Source organism: Mustelus asterias, unplaced genomic scaffold (assembly GCF_964213995.1).
Source record: "Mustelus asterias unplaced genomic scaffold, sMusAst1.hap1.1 HAP1_SCAFFOLD_983, whole genome shotgun sequence".
Classification (NCBI taxonomy): domain Eukaryota; kingdom Metazoa; phylum Chordata; class Chondrichthyes; order Carcharhiniformes; family Triakidae; genus Mustelus; species Mustelus asterias.
Genome location: NW_027590929.1, coordinates 91474 through 112834, shown reverse-complemented (window position 1 = coordinate 112834; position 21361 = coordinate 91474). Strand labels below are relative to the sequence as shown.

The 21361-nt window shown below is 50.8% G+C and overlaps 1 protein-coding gene across 1 annotated transcript in view; it reads right to left on the bottom strand.

Moving 5' to 3' along the window:
* Positions 1 to 21361, bottom strand: part of LOC144487699 (uncharacterized) — a 35243-nt gene that overhangs the window by 3103 nt on the left and 10779 nt on the right. Inside the window, exon 3 of the mRNA XM_078205781.1 lies at positions 6323 to 6468. Coding sequence (XP_078061907.1) covers positions 6323 to 6468 — 146 coding nt within the window. The remainder of the gene's footprint in view (positions 1 to 6322; positions 6469 to 21361) is intronic.

The window sequence follows — 21361 nt, the reverse complement described above, 5'->3', positions numbered from 1 at the left end:
TCTCCCCCCCCAGTATCTGCGTGGGTTTCCTCCGGGTGCTCCGGTTTCCTCCCACAGTCTGAAAGACGGTGCATTGGGCCGTGCTAAATTCTCCCTCAGTGTAACCCGAACAGGCGCCGGAGTGTGGCGACTCGGGGATTTTCAAATTGGCTTCATTGCAGTGTTAATGTAATGTGACACTAATCAATTAACTTTATACCCAAGGCCAGAACTGGACCCAGGTCCCTGGCGATGTGCGACAGCAGTGCTAACCACTGTGCCACCCTTTCGATATACTGGCAGATATTGGAGATAGCCCAGAGAAGGTTCACTCGGTCGATCCCAGGTAGGGAGGGATGTTCCTGTGAGGAGAGTTGAGTAGGTTGTGGAATGCACTCATTGGAGTTTAGAAGAACGAGAGGTGATCTTATTGAGGCAGATTGGATTCTCGGTGGGGTTGAACAGGTAGGTGTTGAGACGTTGGTACCAGGACCAGAGGGGGTTTTGATTTGATTTATTATTGTCACATGTATTGGGATACAGTGAAAAGTATTGTTTCTTGCGCGCTATACAGACAAAGCATACCGTTCATAGAGAAGGAAAGGAGAGAGTACAGAATGTAGTGTTATAGTTATAGCTAGAGAAAGATCAACTTAGTGCAAGGTAGGTCCATTCAAAAGTCTGACAGCAGCAGCAGGGAAGAAGCTGTTCTTGAGTCGGTCGGTACGTGACCTCAGACTTTTGTATCTTTTTCCCGATGGAAGAAGGTGGAAGAGAGAATGTCCGGGGTGTGTGGGGGGGGTCCTTAATTATGCTGCCTGCTTTCCCCCGAGGCAGCGGGAAGTGTAGACAGAGTCAATGGATGGGAGGCTGGTTTGTGTGATGGACTGGGCTACATTCACGAGTAATCTCAGAGTAAGGGGGGGGGGGGTGAGGGGTCACTCATTGAACAGAGATGGAGAGGAATTTCTTCTCTGAGGGGGAGTGAATCTGTGGAATTCTTTACTGCAGAGGGCTGGGTCATCAAGTATGTTCAAATCTCAGATAGACAGATTCTTAATCAGTAAGGGAATCGAGGGTGATGGGGATAAGAACATAAGAACTAGGAGCAGGAGTGGGCCATCTGGCCCCTCGAGCCTGCTCCGCCATTCAATAAGATCATGGCTGATCTTTTTGTGGACTCAGCTCCACTTACCCGCCCGCTCCCCATAACCCTTAATTCCTTCACTGTTCAAAAATCTATCTATCCTTGCCTTAAAAACATTCAATGAGGTAGCCTCAACTGGGCCGGGAATTCCACAGATTCACAACCCTTTGTGTGAAGAAGTTCCTCCTCAACTCAGTCCTAAATCTGCTCCCCCTTATTTTGAGGCCATGCCCCCTAGTTCTAGTTTCACCCACCAGTGGAAACAACTTCCCTGCTTCTATCTTATCTATTCCCTTCATAATCTTAGATGTTTCCACAAGATCTCTCCTCTTCTTCTGAATTCCAATGAGTATAGCCCCAGTCTACTCAGTCTCTCCTCATAAGCCAACCCTCTCAACTCTGGAATCAACCTAGTGAATCTCCTCTGCACCCCCTCCAGTGCCAGTATATCCTTTCTCAAGTAAGGAGACCGAAACTGTACACAGTAACTCCAGGTGTGGCCTCACCTGCACCTTATACAGCTGCAACAGAATCTCGCTGTTTTTAAACTAAGGAAGATGGCATAAAGTTGCAGCACAGAGGTAATTGGGAGGCTCCTTGGTGAGGCCACACCTGGAGTATTGTGTGCAGTTTAGGTCTCCTTTTCTGAGGAAGGATGTTCTTGCTCTCGAGGGAGTTGCAGCGAAGGTTTCCCAGGCTGATCCCGGGGTTGGCGGGACTGATGTACGAGGAGAGATTGACTTGGTTCGGTTTGTTTTCCCTGGAGTTCAGACGAATGAGGGGGGAATCTCACAGAGACTTATCAAATTCTAACAGGACTAGACAGGGTAGATGCAGGGAGGATGTTCCCGATGGTGGGGGAGTCCAGAACCAGGGGATTGGGGGCGGGGTTTGGGGATTGGGGGCAGGGTTTGGGGATTGGGGGCGGGGTTTGGGGCGGGGTTTGGGGATTGGGGGTGGGGGTTGGGGGCGGGGATTGGGGATTAGGGGCGGGGTTTGGTAACGGGACTGGACAGGGTAGATGCAGGGAGGATGTTCCCGATGGTGGGGGGAGTCCAGAACCAGGGGTTTGGGGATTGGGGGCGGGGTTTGGGGATTGGGGGCGGGGTTTGGGGATTGGGGGCGGGATTTGGTAACGGGACGAGACAGGGTAGATACAGGGAGGATGTTCCCGATGGTGGGGGGAGTCCAGAACCAGGGGATTGGGGGCGGGGTTTGGGGATTGGGGGCGGGGTTTGGGATTGGGGGCGGGGTTTGGTAACGGGACGAGACAGGGTAGATACAGGGAGGATGTTCCCGATGGTGGGGGGAGTCCAGAACCAGGGGCTCACAGTCTGAGGATTCGGGGTAGACCATTTAGGACGGAGTTGAGGAGACATTTCTTCACCCAGAGAGCGGTGAGTCTGTGGAATTCATTCCCACAGGAAGTAGTTGATGCCAAAACATTGAATGTATTCAAGAGGCGGCTGGATAGGGCACTGGGGGGCGAACGGGGTCAAAGGTTATGGGGGGAAAGCAGGATTAGGCTATTGAGTTGGATGATCAGCCATGAGGGTGATGAATGGCGGGGCAGGCTCGAAGGGCCGAATGGCCTCCTCCTGCTCCTATCTTCTATGTTTCTATGTCCTTGAACATAAATCATGAACAGTGGAGTTGAGGATTCCAGTGTTTTATACCGCCTACACTACAGTAGTGGCACAGTGGGTTAGTACTGCTCCCTCGCAGTGCCAGGGACCCGGGTTCGATTCCCGGCTTGGGTCACTGTCTGTGCAGAGTCTGCACGTTCTCCCCGTATCTGTATGGGTTTCCTCCAGGTGCTCCAGTTTCCTCCCACACTCCAAAAGACGTGCGGGTTAGGGTGCATTGGCCGTGCTAAATTCCCCCTCAGTGTACCTGAACAGGCGCCAGACTGTGGTGACTGGGGAATTTTCACAGTAACTTCATTGCGGTGTTAATGTAAGCCTACTTTTGTGGCAGGTAGGTCGTGCCTTACTAACCTTATTGAGTTTTTTGAGAAAGTGACCAAGGAGGTGGATGGGGGCAAGGCAGTGGACGTGGTATATATGGATTTTAGTAAGGCGTTTGATAAGGTTCACCATGGTAGGCTTCTGCAGAAAATGCAGATGTATGGGATTGGGGGTGATCTAGGAAATTGGATCAGGAATTGGCTAGCGGATAGGAAACAGAGGGTGGTGGTTGATAGTAAATATTCATCATGGAGTGCGGTTACAAGTGGTGTACCTCAGGGATCTGTTTTGGGGCCACTGCTGTTTGTAATATTTATTAATGATCTGGATGAGGGTATAGTTGGGTGGATTAGCAAATTTGCTGATGACACCAAAGTCGGTGGTGTGGTAGACAGTGAGGAAGGGTGTCGTAGTTTGCAGGAAGACTTAGACAGGTTGCAAAGTTGGGCCGAGAGGTGGCGGATGGAGTTTAATGCGGAGAAGTGTGAGGTAATTCACTTTGGTAGGAATAACAGATGTGTTGAGTATAGGGCTAACGGGAGGACTTTGAATAGTGTGGAGGAGCAGAGGGATCTAGGTGTATGTGTGCATAGATCCCTGAAAGTTGGGAATCAAGTAGATAAGGTTGTTAAGAAGGCATATGGTGTCTTGGCGTTTATTGGTAGGGGGATTGAATTTAGGAGTCGTAGCGTTATGTTGCAACTGTACACAACTCTGGTGCGGCCGCACTTGGAGTACTGTGTGCAGTTCTGGTCCCCACATTACAGGAAGGATGTGGAGGCTTTGGAGAGGGTGCAGAGGAGGTTTACCAGGATGTTGCCTGGTATGGAGGGGAGATCCTATGAGGAGAGGCTGAGGGATTTGGGATTGTTTTCGCTGGAAAGGCGGCGGCTAAGAGGGGATCTTATTGAAACATATAAGATGATTAGAGGTTTAGATAGGGTGGATAGTGATAGCCTTTTTCCTCTGATGGAGAAATCCAGCACGAGGGGGCATGGCTTTAAATTGAGGGGGGGTAGTTATAGAACCGATGTCAGGGGTAGGTTCTTTACCCAGAGGGTGGTGAGGGATTGGAATGCCCTGCCAGCATCAGTAGTAAATGCGCCTAGTTTGGGGGCGTTTAAGAGATCCGTAGATAGGTTCATGGACGAAAAGAAATTGGTTTAGGTTGGAGGGTCACAGTTTTTTTTTAACTGGTCGGTGCAACATCGTGGGCCGAAGGGCCTGTTCTGCGCTGTAATGTTCTATGTTCTATGTTCTACTTGTGACACTAACAATGATGTGGAGTTGCTGGCGTTGGACTGGGGTGGGCACAGTAAGAAGTCTGACAACACCGGGTTAAAGTCCAACAGGTTTATTTCGAATCACGAGCTTCTGGAGTGCCGCTCCTTCATCAGGTGAATTATAAGGAGAGGCTGGATAGACTGGGACTTTTTTCTCTGGAGTGCTGGAGGCTGAGGGGTGATCTTATAGAGGTCTATAAAATAATGAGGGGCACAGATCAGCTGGATAGTCAATATCTTTTCCCAAAGGTAGGGGAGCCTAAAACTAGAGGGCATAGGTTTAAGCTGAGAGGGGAGAGATACAAAAGTGTCCAGAGGGACAATTTTTTCACACAGAGGGTGGAGAGTGTCTGGAACAAGCTGTCAGAGGCAGTAGTGGCCTATTTTAAGGTCAAACCAAATAAACAAACTCAAATTAAATCAGGACAAAGTAAGAGGGGCAGCTCCCCAAAAGGAGGGGGAAGGCGGGTACAATTTTGTCTTTTAAAAAGTATTTAGACAGTTACATGGGTACGATGGGTATAGAGGGATATGGGGCAAACGCGGGCAATTGGGACTCGCTTAGGGGTTTAAAAAAAAAGGGCGGCATGGACAAGTTGGGCCGAAGGGCCTGTTTCCATGCTGTCAACCTCTATGAAGTGAGAGAAGGAGGATGAAGGAGCAGCGCTCCGAAAGCTCGTGATTCCAAATAAACCTGTTGGACTTTAACCTGGTGTGGTGAGACTTCTTTCTGTCACACTAATAAATAATAAAATAGTATCCTCTACATAGTATAGGGGGGACTCACAACAATTCAGAACCGTTTGGATGAGTACTGTAGTCAGGGAGCAAATGGGATTCGAATGGATTACTGCTTGAGGGGCTGGCACAGACACATAGACGATGGAAGCAGGAGGAGGCCATTCGGCCCTTCGAGCCTGCTCCCCCACTCATCACCATCATGGCTGATCATCCAACTCAATAGCCTAATCCTGCTGTCACCCCATAACCTTTGACCCCGTTCGCCCCCCAGTGCCCTATCCAGCCGCCTCTCGAATACATTCAATGTTTTGGCATCAACTACTTCCTGTGGGAATGAATTCCACAGGCTCACCGCTCTCTGGGTGAAGAAATGTCTCCTCATCTCCGTCCTAAATGGTCTACCCCGAATCCTCAGACTGTGACCCCCTGGTTCTGGACTCCCCCCACCATCGGCGACATCCTCCCTGCATCTATCGATGGGCCGAATGGCCTCTTTCTGTGCTATAGATCTCTTCTATATCAGACTATGTGCTGGTTGAATGGGAGGGGGGTAGCAGAGTCGATGGGCTGAATGGACTTCTCCCACTGCTCTGTCCAGGTGGCCCATTAGCCCCGCCCCCCAGCCCAGGTAAGTCCTCGCGCTCCAACAATGGCCCCGTAGCCCCGCCCCCACTCCCCAACTGCGCACGCGCCACTCCCCAGCTGGCCCGCGACGCCGGCTGACCCACAGACCAGATGCGCATGCGTCAACATCGCGTGCACTCCCCCCAAGCCACTGCCAACCGCCGCGCATGTTCCTCCGCCCTCGCATAAGCCCGGCTACCGCGCATGCTCCGCCCCAATCTCATCAACACGGCGACCGCGCATGCTCCCCCCTCAAAAGCCCGGCCACCGCGCATGCTCCGCTCCCCTCGCAACAGCCCGGCCACTGCGCATGCTCCCCCCCTCTCATCAACAGTTTGGCCACCGCGCATGCTCAGATCCTCATAATCGACATCCCGTCCCCTCCCCCCCCCCCCATCGATGAGGACTGCCGTGGTCCGCGCCTGCGCGCTAACGGCCGACCCGCCGTCCCTCCCGAACAAATGAAGGTGGGGGGGGATTAAAGCGGCGATTCAGATCGGGCCGGGAGTTGTTGTTCGGGAAAGAGAATCGTCCCGAAATGGCGCGGCTCCGGGAGGTTAAGAAAGCGGCTGAAGATTCACCTGAGGCGCCGAGTCCAAGCCGCGCTCGCGCCGCCTCCGCAGCCGCCGCAACCGTCAGTGCCGCCCCGACACGTGACCCCGCGCCTGATTGACGGGAGCCGCAGCGAGGGGGCGGGGCCTGGAGGACCGACACTGCCCCGCTGGTCCTCCAACCAATGGGAGCAGAGAGGGGGCGGGGCCTGGAGGACCAACACTGCCCGCTGGTCCTCCAACCAATGGGAGCAGAGAGGGGGCGGGGCCTGGACGGCTCTGTACCTCCCCTCCCCAGTAAGAAGTTTAACAACACCAGGTTAAAGTCCAACAGGTTTATTTGGTAGCAAAAGCCACACAAGCTTTCGAGGCTCGGAGCCCCTTCTTCAGGTGAGTGGGAATTCTGTTCACAAACAGAGCTTATAAAGACACAGACTCAATTTACATGAATAATGGTTGGAATGCGAATACTTACAACTAATCAAGTCTTTAAGAAACAAAACAATGGGAGTGGAGAGAGCATCAAGACAGGCTAAAAAGATGTGTATTGTCTCCAGACAAGACAGCCAGTGAAACTCTGCAGGTCCACGCAAGTCGTGGGGGTTACAGATAGTGTGACATGAACCCAATATCCCGGTTGAGGCCGTCCTCATGTGTGCGGAACTTGGCTATCAGTTTCTGCTCAGCGACTCTGCGCTGTCGTGTGTCGCGAAGGCCGCCTTGGAGAACGCTTACCCGAATATCAGAGGCCGAATGCCCGTGACCGCTGAAGTGCTCCCCAACAGGAAGAGAACAGTCTTGCCTGGTGATTGTCGAGCGGTGTTCATTCATCCGTTGTCGCAGCGTCTGCATAGCTTCCCCAATGTACCATGCCTCGGGACATCCTTTCTTGCAGCGTATCAGGTAGACAACGTTGGCCGAGTTGCAAGAGTATGTACCGTGTACCTGGTGGATGGTGTTCTCACGTGAGATGATGGCATCTGTGTCGATGATCCGGCACGTCTTGCAGAGGTTGCTGTGGCAGGGTTGTGTGGTGTCGTGGTCACTGTTCTCCTGAAGGCTGGGTAGTTTGCTGCGGACAATGGTCTGTTTGAGGTTGTGCGGTTGTTTGAAGGCAAGAAGTGGGGGTGTGGGGATGACCTTGGCGAGATGTTCGTCTTCATCAATGACATGTTGAAGGCTCCGGAGGAGATGCCGTAGCTTCTCCGCTCCGGGGACGTACTGGACAACGAAGTCCACTGTGTCCCGTGTTTGTCTTCTGAGGAGGTCGGTGCGGTTTTTCGCTGTGGCGCGTTGGAACTGTTGATCAATGAGTCTAGCGCCATATCCTGTTCTTATGAGGGCATCTTTCAGCGTCTGGAGGTGTCTGTTGCGATCCTCCTCATCCGAGCAGATCCTGTGTATTCGGAGGGCTTGTCCGTAGGGGATGGCTTCTTTAACGTGTTTCGGGTGGAAGCTGGAGAAGTGGAGCATCGTGAGGTTATCCGTGGGCTTGCGGTACAGTGAGGTGCTGAGGTGACCGTCCTTAATGGAGATGCGTGTGTCCAAGAATGCAACCGATTCCGGAGAGTAGTCTATGGTGAGCCTGATGGTGGGATGGAACTTGTTGATGTCATCATAGAGTTGTTTCAGTGATTGTTCACCATGAGTCCAAAGGAAGAAAATGTCATCGATGTATCTAGTGTATAGCATCGGTTGAAGGTCCCGTGCGGTGAAGAAGTCTTGTTCGAACCTGTGCATGAAGATGTTGGCATATTGAGGTGCAAATTTGGTCCCCATGGCTGTTCCATGTGTCTGGATGAAGAACTGGTTGTTGAAGGTGAAGATATTGTGGTCCAGGATGAAGCGGATGAGATGTAAAATTGCATCTGGAAACTGGCAGTTGTTGGCGCTGAGCACTGAGGCCGTTGCAGCAATGCCATCGTCATGGGGGATGCTGGTGTAGAGTGCCGAGACATCCATTGTGACGAGGAGCGCTCCTGGTTCAACTGCTCCATGTGTGCCGAGTTTCTGTAGGAAGTCCGTCGTGTCGCGACAAAAGCTGGGGGTTCTTTGTACAATGGGTTTCAGGATGCCCTCGACATAGCCGGAGAGGTTCTCACACAGGGTCCCATTGCCCGATACGATGGGACGGCCGGGTGTGTTTGCCTTGTGTATCTTCGGGAGGCAGTAGAGATCTCCAACGCGGGGAGTACGTGGGATGAGAGCACGGAGGGTGCTCTGAAGGTCCGGATCAAAGGTCTTGATCAGAGTGTTGAGTTGACGAGACAAGTGTTGAGTGAGACAAAAACAGACAGTGCTGGAAAACCTCAGCACAATACTGCAGATGCTGCAATTGGAGACAAAAACAGACAGTGCTGGAAAACCTCAGCACAATACTGCAGATGCTGCAATCGGAGACAACAACACTGCTGGAAAACCTCAGCACAATACTGCAGATGCTGCAATTGGAGATAAAACCAAACAGTGCTGGAAAACCTCAGCAGAATACCGCAGATGCTGGAATCGGAGACAAAAACAGAAAGTGCTGGAAAATCAGTGCTGGGGAATCTCAGCAAAATATTGCAGATGCTGGAATCTGAAATAAGAACAGAAAGTCCTGGAAAACCTCAGCACGATACTGTGGATGCTGGAATCTGAAACAAAAACAGAAAATGCTGGAAAATCCCAACAAGTCTGACCGCATCTGTGGAGGGAGAATAAAGCCAATGTTTCGAGTCTGGATGACCCTTCGTCAGGGGCATTTTACAGCTCTTAGTTCTTGGCTCTTAGCTCTGATGAAGGGTCATCCAGACCCGAAGCGTTGGCTGTATTCTCTCTCCCACGGAATACAGAACGAAACCCAATCCATCACACAAACCAGCCTCCCATCCATTGACTCTGTCTACACTTCCCGCTGCCTCGGGGAAAAGCAGCCGGCATAATTAAGGACCCCCACGCACCCCGGACATTCTCTCTTCCACCTTCTTCCGTCGGGGAAAAGATACAAAAGTCTGAAGTCACGTACCGACCGACTCAAGAACAGCTTCTTCCCTGCTGCTGCTGTCAGACTTTTGAATGGACCGACCTCGCATTAAGTTGATCTTTCTCTACACCCTAGCTATGACTGTAACACTACATTCTGCACCCTCTCCTTTCCTTCTCTATGAACGGTATGCTTTGTCTGTATAGCGCGCAGGAAACAATATTTTTCACTGTATCCCAATACATGTGACAATAATAAATCAAATATTGAGTTGATCTTTCTCTGCACCCTAGCGAGTTGGGATGTCTTGTTAAAGTTGTACAAGACATTGGTAAGGCCACACTTGGAATACTGTGTACAGTTCTGGTCACCCTATTATAGAAAGGATATTATTAAACTAGAAAGAGTGCGGAAAAGATTTACTAGGATGCTACCGGGACTTGATGGATTGAGTTATAAGGAGAGGCTGGATAGACTGGGACTATTTTCTCTGGAGCGTAGGAGGCTGAGGGGTGATCTTATAGAGGTCTATAAAATAATGAGGGGCACAGATCAGCTAGATAGTCAATATCTTTTCCCAAAGGTAGGGGAGTCTAAAACTAGAGGGCATAGGTTTAAGGTGAGAGGGGAGAGATACAAAAGTGTCCAGAGGGGCAATTTTGTTCACACAGAGGGTGGTGAGTGTCTGGAACGAGCTGCCAGAGGTAGTAGTAGAGGCGGGTACAATTTTGTCTTTTAAAAAGCATTCAGACAGTTACATGGGTAAGATGGGTATAGAGGGATATGGGCCAAATGTGGGCAATTGGGAGTAGCTATGGGGTTTTAAAAAAAAAGGGCGGCATGGACAAGTTGGGCCGAAGGGCCTGTTTCCATGCTGTAAACCCTCGATGACTCGCTCTGACTGTAACACTACATTCTGCACTCTCTCCTTTCCTTCTCTATGAACGGTATGCTTTGTCTGTATAGCGCGCGAGAAACAATACTTTTCACTGTGTGTTAATACACGTGACAAAAGCAAATCAAATTAAATCAATAACAACTGCTGCCAGACCTGCTGAGATTTTCCAGCATTTTCTGGTCCACTTTACAGCCTTCTGGACTGAGCATTGAGTGCAACAACTTCCGAGCACGAACTCTCTCTCCCTTCCACCTTCACCCCATTTACATTTATTTAATTTTGTTCTCCTTCCTCCTTTCATCCCATTCATCTCATCAGCGATAGACAGCATGGTTTTGTACCAGGGAGGTCATGCCTCACAAATTTGGTTGCGTTCTTTGAGGAGGTGACAAAAACGATTGACGAGGGAAGGGCCGTGGATGTCGTCTGTATGGATTTTAGCAAAGCGTTTGACAAGGTCCCTCATGGCAGGCTGGTGCAAAAGGTTAAATCCCATGGGATCAAAGATGAACTAGCTCGATGGGTGGAGAACTGGCTTGGCCATAGAAGACAGAGGGTAGCAGTGGAGGGGTCTTTTTCTGATTGGAGGTCTGTGACTAGTGGTGTTCATGATGTGGAGATGCCGGCGTTGGACTGGGGTAAACACAGTAAGAAGTTTAACAACACCAGGTTAAAGTCCAACAGGTTTATTTGGTAGCAAAAGCCACACAAGCTTTCGGAGCCTTAAGCTCCTTCTTCAGGTCCTGTTTGTGAACAGAATTCCCACTCACCTGAAGAAGGGGCTTGGGGCTCCGAAAGCTTGTGTGGCTTTTGCTACCAAATAAACCTGTTGGACTTTAACCTGGTGTTGTTAAACTTCTTACTAGTGGTGTTCCGCAGGGCTTCATTTTTATGAAGATGTGACTAGGGCGGTTGATGGAGGAGAACCGGTGGATGCGGTGTTTTTGGATTTCCAAAAGGCGTTTGATAAGGTGCCCCATAAAAGGCTGCTGAAGAAGATTAGGGCACACGGAGTTGGGGGTAGTGTGTTAAAGTGGATTGGGGACTGGCTATCCGACAGGAAGCAAAGAGTCGGAATAAATGGGTGTTTTTCCGGTTGGAGGAAGGTAACTAGTGGCGTGACGCAGGGATCGGTACTCGGGCCGCAACTATTTACCATTTATATAGATGATCTGGAGGAGGGGACGGAGTGTAGGGTAACGAAGTTTGCAGACGACACAAAGATAAGTGGAAAAGTGAATCGTGTGGAGGACGGAGAAGATCTGCAGAGAGATTTGGACAGGCTGAGTGAGTGGGCGAGGATATGGCAAATGGAGTATAACGTTGATAAATGCGAGGTTATACACTTTGGAGGAAATAATAACAAATGGGATTACTATCTCAATGGAAACAAATTAAAACATGCTACCATGCAAAGGGACCTGGGGGTCCTTGTGCATGAGACGCAAAAGCCCAGTCTGCAGGTACAACAGGTGATCAAGAAGGCAAATGGGATGTTGGCCTATATTGCGAGGGGGATAGAATATAAAAGCAGGGATGTCTTGATGCACCTGTACAGGGCATTGGTGAGGCCGCAGCTGGAATACTGTGTGCAGTATTGGTCCCCTTATATGAGGAAGGATATATTGGCCTTGGAGGGAGTGCAGAGAAGGTTCACCAGGTTGATACCGGAGATGAGGGGTTTGGATTATGAGGAGAGGCTGAGGAGATTGGGTTTGTACTCGTTGGAGTTTAGAAGGATGAGGGGGGATCTTATGGAGACTTATAAGATAATGCGGGGGCTGGATAGGGTGGAGGCAGAGAGATTCTTTCCACTTAGTAAGGAAGTTAAAACTAGAGGACACAGCCTCAAAATAAAGGGGGGTCGGTTTAAGACAGAGTTGAGGAGGAACTTCTTCTCCGAGAGGGTGGTGAATCTCTGGAATTCTCTGCCCACTGAGGTGGTGGAGGCTACCTCGCTGAATATGTTTAAAGCGCGGATGGATGGATTCCTGATCGGTAAGGGAATTAAGGGTTATGGGGATCAGGCGGGTAAGTGGTACTGATCCACGTCAGATCAGCCATGATCTTATTGAATGGCGGGGCAGGCTCGAGGGGCTAGATGGCCTACTCCTGCTCCTATTTCTTATGTTCTTATGTACTGGGACCTCTGCTGTTTGTGATATATATAAATGATTTGGAGGAAGATGTAGCTGGTGTGATCAGTCAGTTTGTGGACGACACAAAGATTGCTGGAGTTGCGGATAGTGATGAACATTGTCAGAGAATACAGCAGGATGTAGATAGGCTGGAACATTGGGCGGAGAAATGGCAGATGGAATTTAATCCAGATAAATGCGAAGTGATGCATTTTGATAGATCTAATGCAGGGGGAGCTATACAAGTATAGACACACAGAGGGACCTGGGTGTACAAGTCCACAGATCCTTAAAGGTGGCAGCACAGGTGGAGAGGGTGGTGAAGAAGGCATATGGTATGCTTGCCTTTATTGGACGGGGCATAGAGTATAAAAGTTGGCATATGATGTTGCAGCTGTATAGAACGCTGGTTAGGCCACATTTGGAATACTGCGTCCAGTTCTGGTCGCCGCACTACCAGAAGGACGTGGAGGCTTTGGAGAGAGTACAGAGAAGGTTTACCAGGATGTTGCCTGGTATGGAGGGTCTTAGCTATGAGGAGAGATTGGGTAAACTGGGGTTGTTCTCCCTGGAAAGATGGAGGTTGAAGGGTGACCTAATAGAGGTGTATAAAATTATGACGGGCATAGATAGAGTGAACAGTGGGAAGCTTTTTCCCAGGTCGGAGGTGACGAACACAAGGGGTCACGGGTTCAAGGTGAGGGGAGGCAAGGTCCAACACAGATGTCAGGGGGACGTATTTTACACAGAGGGTGGTGGGGGCCTGGAATGCGCTGCCAAGCAAGGTGATTGAGGCGGACACACTGGGATCGTTTAAGACTTATCTAGACAGCCATATGAACAGACTGGGAATAGAGGGATACAAACGGATGGTCTCGTTAGGAACACATGATCGGTGCAGGCTTGGAGGGCCGAAGGGCCTGTCCTTGTGCTGTATTGTTCTTTGTTCTTTGTTCATCCATCTTAATCAGCCTTCTTTCTCACTTACCCAGTTACGTGGTTAAGATGGGTATAGAGGGATACGGGCCAAACACGGGCAATTGGGACTAGCTTAGGGGGTTTTAAAAAAAAAAGGGTGGCATGGACAAGTTGGGCCGAAGGGCCTGTTTCCATACTCTATGACTATGATAGGTCCATAAAATAATGAGGGGCACAGATCAGCTAGATAGTCAATATCTTTTCCCAAAGGTAGGGGAGTCTAAAACTAGAGGGCATAGGTTTAAGGTGAGAGGGGAGAGATACAGAAGGGTCCAGAGGGGCAATTGTTTCACACAGAGGGTGGTGAGTGTCTGGAACGAGCTGCCAGAGGTATAGAATCGTAGAATCCCGACAGTGCAGAAGGAGGCCATTCGGCCCATCGAGTCTGCACCGACCATAATCCCACCCTGGCCCTACCCCCACAACCCCAAGCATTTACCCCAGCTCGTCCCCCTGACACTAAAGGACAATTTATCACGGCCAAGTCACCTAACCCGCACATCTTTTGGACGGTGGGAGGAAACCGGAGCACCCGGAGGAAACACCCACGCAGACACGGGAAGAACGTGCAGACTCCGCACAGACAGTGACCCGAGCCGGGAATCGAACCCGGGTCCCTGGCGCTGTGAGGCAGCAGCGCTAACCCACTGTGTCACCGTGCGGGGAATCGAACCCGGGTCCCTGGCGCTGTGAGGTAGCAGTGCTAACCCACTGTGCCACCGTGCGGGGAATCGAACCCGGGTCCCTGGCGCTGTGAGGCAGCAGCGCTAACCCACTGTGCCACCGTGCGGGGAATCGAACCCGGGTCCCTGGCGCTGTGAGGCAGCAGCGCTAACCCACTGTGCCACCGTGTCGCCTGGCAGTAGTAGAGGCGGGTACAATTTTGTCTTTTAAAAAGCGTTTAGACAGTTACACAGGTAAGATGGGTATAGAGGGATATGGGGCAAACGGGGGCAATTGGGACTAACTTAGGGGTTTAAAAAAAAAGGGCGGCATGGACAAGTTGGGCCGAAGGGCCTGTTTCCATATTGTAAACCTCTATGACTTTCTCGCATGGTGGCACAGTGGGTTAGCGCTGCTGCCTCACAGCACCAGGGACCCGGATCGATCCCCGGCCTCGGGTCACTGTCTGTGGGGAGTCTGCACGTTCTCCCCGTGTCTGCGTGGGTTTCCTCCGGGTGCTCCGGTTTCCTCCCACACTCCAAAGATGTGCGGGTTAGGTGGATTGACCATGCTAAAATTGCCCCTTAGTGGCAGGGGGGGTTAGCGGGGTAAATTAGGGTTACGGGAATAGGGCCTGAGTGGGATTGTCATTGGCACAGATTTGATATGCAGCTTTATTTGATTTGATTTTGATTTGATTTATTATTGTTACATGTATTTACAGTGAAAAGTATTGTTTCTTGCGCGCTATACAAAGCATACCGTTCATAGAGAAGGAAAGGAGAGGGTGTAGAATGCAGTGTTACAGTCACAGCTAGGGTGCAGAGAAAGATCAACTTAATGCGGGGTAGGTCCATTCAAAAGTCTGACAGCAGCAGCAGGGAAGAAGCTGTTCTTGAGTCGGTCGGTACGTGACCTCAGACTTTTGTATCTTTTCCCCGACCGAAGAAGGTGGAAGAGAGAATGTCCGGGGTGTGTGGGGGGGTCCTTAATTATGCCGGCTGCTTTTCCCCGAGGCAGCGGGAAGTGTAGACAGAGTCAATGGATGGGAGGCTGGTTTGCGTGATGGATTGGGCTACATTCACGACCCTTTTGTAGATCCTTGCGGTCTTGGGCAGAGCAGGAACCCCAGACCGAGCTGTGATACACCCAGAAAGAATGCTTTCTATGGAGCATCTGTAAAAGTTGGTGAGAGTTGTAGCTGACATGCCAAATTTCCTTAGTCTTCTGAGAAAGTAGAGGCGTTGGTGGGGCTTTCTTAACTATAGTGTCGGCATGGGGGGGACCAGGACAGGTTGTTGGTGATCTGGACACCTAGAAACCTGAAGCTCTCGATCCTTTCTCCTTCGTCCCCGTTGATGTAGACAGGGGCATGTTCTCCTTTACACTTCCTGGAGTCGATGACAATCTCCTTCGTTTTGTTGACATTGAGGGAGGGATTATTGTTGCTGCACCAGTTCACCAGATTCTCTATCTCATTCCTGTTCTCTGTCCCGTCACTGTCTGAGATCCGACCCACTACGGTGGTGTCGTCAGCAAACTTGGAAATCGAGTTGGAGGGGAATTTGGCCGCACAGTCACAGGTGTATAAGGAGTATAGAGATAGAGAGGATTGTAGGCTGATGGAGAGGGTAAGAGAGATAGGGAGCGGTGCAGAGACTGGAGGGGGTTACAGAGATAGGGAGGGGTGTAGGGGGCTGGAGGGGGTTACAGAGATAGAGAGGGGTGTAGGGGGCTGGGGGAGGTTACAGAGATAGAGAGGGGCGTAGGGGCTGGAGGAGGTTACAGAGATAGGGAGTGTTGTAGGGGGCTGGAGGAGGGTACAGAGATAGGAAGGGGTGTAGAGACTGGAGGAGGTTACAGAGATAGGGAGGGGTGTAGAGACTGGAGGAGGTTACAGAGATAGGGAGTGTTGTAGGGGGCTGGAGGAGGGTACAGAGATAGGAAGGGGTGTAGGGGCTGGAGGAGGTTACAGAGATAGGGAGGGGTGTAGAGACTGGAGGAGGTTACAGAGATAGGGAGGGGGTGTAGTGGCTGGAGGAGGTTACAGAGATAGGGAGTGTTGTAGGGGGCTGGAGGAGGTTACAGAGATAGGGAGGGGGTGTAGGGGGCTGGAGGAGGTTACAGAGATAGGGAGGGGGTGTAGGGGGCTGGAGGAGGTTACAGAGATAGGGAGGGGGTGTAGGGGGCTGGAGGAGGTTACAGAGATAGGGAGGGGTGTAGGGGCTGGAGGAGGTTACAGAGATAGGGAGGGGTGTAGGGTCTGATTTGATTTTGATTTATTATTGTCACATGTCTTAGTATAGAGTGAAAACTTTTGCTTCTTGCGCACTATACAGACAAAGCATACCGTTCATAGAGAAGGAAAGGAGAGGGTGCAGAATGTAGTGTTACAGTCACAGCTAGGGTGTAGAGAAAGATCAACTTAATGCGAGGTCGGTCCATTCAAAAGTCTGACAGCAGCAGCAGGGAAGAAGCTGTTCTTGAGTCGGTCGGTACGTGACCTCAGACTTTTGTATCTTCTTCCCGACGGAAGAAGGTGGAAGAGAGAATGTCCGGGGTGCGTGGGGGGGGGTCCTTAATTATGCTGGCTGCTTTTTCCGAGGCAGCGGGAAGTGTAGACAGAGTCAATGGATGGGAGGCTGGTTTGCGTGATGGATTGGGCTCCTTCTGCACTGTAGGGTTTCTATGATTCTATGAGAGAATGTCCGGGGTGCTTTCTATAGGTTGACCAAGATTCCCAGCGTGCTTCACTCTCAGACAGAATAGCCATTTTAAAACCACTGTTGCCATTCTTGTTGTTAAATTATTGTAGACGTTCTTTCTTTGTCCACAGACTCGATGGGACGAATGGCCTCCTTCTGGACTGCAGGGATTTTATGATACCTTTCCATACTTCCAATTTCCACTTCTCCTTTCCCGCTCTCCTTCTCGCACCCCCTCTCCCTTCTCAAGTCAACCGCCTGAACCATCTGTACCTCTGTTCTGCCATTCACACATTCTGATCACTAAAATGGACACCTTTCTCAGCCTCCTGTGCCCTCAGTTACACTCCCAGTGTCCAGTTAAACCACCCGGCCTCACCCACACGGAATTAAACCTTTCTGATTCTCTTTGTTCTGACGAAGGGTCATCCCGACTTGAAACGTTGGTTCGATTCCCCGTCTCCACAGATGCCGTCAGACCTGCTGAGATTTTCCAGCACTTTCTGTTGTTCTTCCGTCCTGTCCAATCCAGAGTCAGTACCTCTCCTGGGAGTGTTTGATGGGGGACAGTGTAGAGGGAGCTTTACTCTGTATCTAACCCCGTGCTGTACCTGTCCTGGGAGTGTTTGATGGGGGACAGTGTAGAGGGAGCTTTACTCTGTATCTAACCCCGTGCTGTACCTCTCCTGGGAGTGTTTGATGGGGGACAGTGTAGAGGGAGCTTTACTCTGTATCTAACCCCGTGCTGTAGCTGTCCTGGGAGTGTTTGATGGGGACAGTGTAAAGGGAGCTTTACTCTGTATCTAACCCCGTGCTGTACCTGTCCTGGGAGTGTTTGATGGGGACAGTGTAGAGGGAGCTTTACTCTGTATCTAACCCCGTGCTGGACCTGTCCTGGGAGTGTTTGATGGGGGACAGTGTAGAGGGAGCTTTACTCTGTATCTAACCCCGTGCTGTACCTGTCCTGGGAGTGTTTGATGGGGACAGTGTAGAGGGAGCTTTACTCTGTATCTAACCCCGTGCTGTACCTGTCCTGGGAGTGTTTGATGGGGACAGTGTAGAGGGAGCTTTACTCTGTATCTAACCCCGTGCTGTACCTGTCCTGGGAGTGTTTGATGGGGGACAGTGTAGAGGGAGCTTTACTCTGTATCTAACCCCGTGCTGTACGTCTCCTGGGAGTGTTTGATGGGGACAGTGCAGAGGGAGCTTTACTCTGTGTCTACCCCGTGCTGTACCTCTCCTGGGAATGTTTGATGGGGGAAAGTGTAGAGGGAGCTTTACTCTGTATCTAACCCCATGCTGTACCTGTCCTGGGAGTGTTTGATGGGACAGTATAGAGGCAGTTTTACTCTGTATCGAACCGTGTGCTGTACCTGTCCTGGGAGTGTTAGATGGGGGACAGTGTAGAGGGAGCTTTACTCTGTATCTAACCCCGTGCTGTACTTGTCCTGGGAGTGTTTGATGGGGGATAGTGTAGAGGGAGCTTTACTCTGTATCTAATCCCGTGCTGTACCTGTCCTGGGAGTGTTTGAAGGGGGAAAGTGTAGAGGGAGCTTTATTCTGTATCTAACCCCGTGCTGTACCTGTCCTGGGAGTGTTTGATGGGGGACAGTGTAGAGGGAGCTTTACTCTGTATCTAACCCCGTGCTGTACCTGTCCTGGGAGTGTTTGATGGGGGATAGTGTAGAGGGGGCTTTACTCTGTATCTAACCCCGTGCTGTACCTGTCCTGGGAGTGTTTGATGGGGGATAGTGTAGAGGGAGCTTTACTCTGTATCTAAACCCGTGCTGTACCTGTCCTGGGAGTGTTTGATGGGGACAGTGTAGAGGGAGCTTTACTCTGTATCTAACCCCGTGCTGTACCTGTCCTGCGAGTGTTTGTTGGGGGACAGTGTAGAGGGAGCTTTACTCTGTATCTAACCCCGTGCTGTACCTGTCCTGGGAGTGTTTGATGGGGGACAGTGTAGAGGGAGCTTTACTCTGTATCTAACCCCGTGCTGTACCTGTCCTGGGAGTGTTTGATGGGGGACAGTGTAGAGGGAGCTTTACTCTGTATCTAACCCCGTGCTGTACCTGTCCTGGGAGTGTTTGATGGAGGACAATGTAGAGGGAGCTTTACCCTGTATCTAAACCCGTGCTGTACCTGTCCTGGGAGTGTTTGATGGGGACAGTGTAGAGGGAGCTTTACTCTGTATCTAACCCCGTGCTGTACCTGTCCTGCGAGTGTTTGTTGGGGGACAGTGTAGAGGGAGCTTTACTCTGTATCTAACCCCGTGCTGTACCTGTCCTGGGAGTGTTTGATGGGGACGGTGTAGAGGGAGCTTTACTCTGTATCTAACCCCGTGTTGTACCTATCGTGGTAGACCCAGGTTTATGTAAACTCGTATTCAGAAATAAGCTGGTTGAGCCCTGGACCTGATGAAAGCAGGAGTGACAGTGGATTCGGTCACATTCAGGAACCTGTTTCACACTAGTAGTTGTGGTTAGCCAATGAATCTCATGTTACACATACTGGATCAACTAGATCTCGTGTGGGCATCTCATTACAGAAAGTATATTCTTAAACTAGAAAGAGTGCAGAAAAGATTTACTCGGATGCTACCAGGACTTGATGGTTTGAGTTATAAGGAGAGGCTGGAGAGACTGGGACTTTTTTCTCTGGAGCGTAGGAGGCTGAGGGGTGATCTTATAGAGGTCTATAAAATAATGAGGGGCACAGATCAGCTAGATAGTCAACATCTTTTCCCAAAGGTAGGGAAGTCTAAAACTAGAGGGCATAGGTTTAAGGTGAGAGGGGAGAGATACAGAAGGGTCCAGAGGGGCAATTGTTTCACACAGAGGGTGGTGAGTGTCTGGAACGAGCTGCCAGAGGTATAGAATCATAGAATCCCTACAGTGCAGAAGGAGGCCATTCGGCCCATCGAGTCTGCACCGACCACAATCCCACCCTGGCCCTACCCCCACAACCCCAAGCATTTACCCCAGCTCGTCCCCCTGACACTAAAGGACAATTTATCACGGCCAAGTCACCTAACCAGCACATCTTTTGGACCGTGGGAGGAAACCGGAGCACCCGGAGGAAACACCCACACAGACACGGGAAGAACGTGCAGACTCCGCACAGACAGTGACCCAAGCCGGGAATCGAACCCGGGTCCCTGGCGCTGTGAGGTAGCAGTGCTAACCCACTGTGCCACCGTGCGGGGAATCGAACCCGGGTCCCTGGAGCTGTGAGGCAGCAGCGCTAACCCACTGTGCCACCGTGCGGGGAATCGAACCCGGGTCCCTGGCGCTGTGAGGCAGCAGCGCTAACCCACTGTGCCACCGTGTCGCCTGGTAGTAGTAGAGGCGGGTACAATTTTGTCTTTTAAAAAGCGTTTAGACAGTTACACAGGTAAGATGGGTATAGAGGGATATGGGGCAAACGGGGGCAATTGGGACTAACTTAGGGGTTTAAAAAAAAAGGGCGGCATGGACAAGTTGGGCCGAAGGGCCTGTTTCCATATTGTAAACCTCTATGACTTTCTCGCATGGTGGCACAGTGGGTTAGCGCTGCTGCCTCACAGCACCAGGGACCCGGATCGATCCCCGGCCTCGGGTCACTGTCTGTGGGGAGTCTGCACGTTCTCCCCGTGTCTGCGTGGGTTTCCTCCGGGTGCTCCGGTTTCCTCCCACACTCCAAAGATGTGCGGGTTAGGTGGATTGACCATGCTAAAATTGCCCCTTAGTGGCAGGGGGGGTTAGCGGGGTAAATTAGGGTTACGGGAATAGGGCCTGAGTGGGATTGTCATTGGCACAGATTTGATATGCAGCTTTATTTGATTTGATTTTGATTTGTTTATTATTGTTACATGTATTTACAGTGAAAAGTATTGTTTCTTGCGCGCAATACAAAGCATACCGTTCATAGAGAAGGAAAGGAGAGGGTGTAGAATGCAGTGTTACAGTCACAGCTAGGGGTGTAGAGAAAGATCAACTCAATACGAGGTAGGTCCATTCAAAAGTCTGACAGCAGCAGCAGGGAAGAAGCTGTTCTTGAGTCGGTCGGTGCGTGACCTCAGACTTTTGTATCTTTTTCCCCCCGATGGAAGAAGGTGGAAGAGAGAATGTCCGGGGTGCGTGGGGGGGGGTCCTTAATTATGCCGGCTGCTTTTCCCCGAGGCAGCGGGAAGTGTAGACAGAGTCAATGGATGGGAGGCTGGTTTGTGTGATGGATTGGGCTACATTCACGACCCTTTTGTAGTTCCTTGCGGTCTTGGGCAGAGCAGGAGCCCCAGACCAAGCTGTGATACAACCAGAAAGAATGCTTTCTATGGGGCATCTGTAAAAGTTGGAGAGAGTCGTAGCTGACATGCCAAATTTCCTGAGTCTTCTGAGAAAGTAGAGGCGTTGGTGGGGCTTTCTTAACCATAGTGTCGGGATGGGGGGGACCAGGACAGGTTGTTGGTGATCTGGACACCTAAAAACTTGAAGCTCTCGACCCTTTCTACTTCGTCCCCGTTGATGTAGACAGGAGCATGTTCTCCTTTACACTTCCTGAAGTCGATGATAATCTCCTTCGTTTTGTTGACATTGAGGGAGAGATTATTGTTGCCGCACCAGTTCACCAGATTCTCTATCTCATTCCTGTACTCTGTCCCGTCACTGTCTGAGATCCGACCCACTACGGTGGTGTCGTCAGCAAACTTGGAAATCGAGTTGGAGGGGAATTTGGCCGCACAGT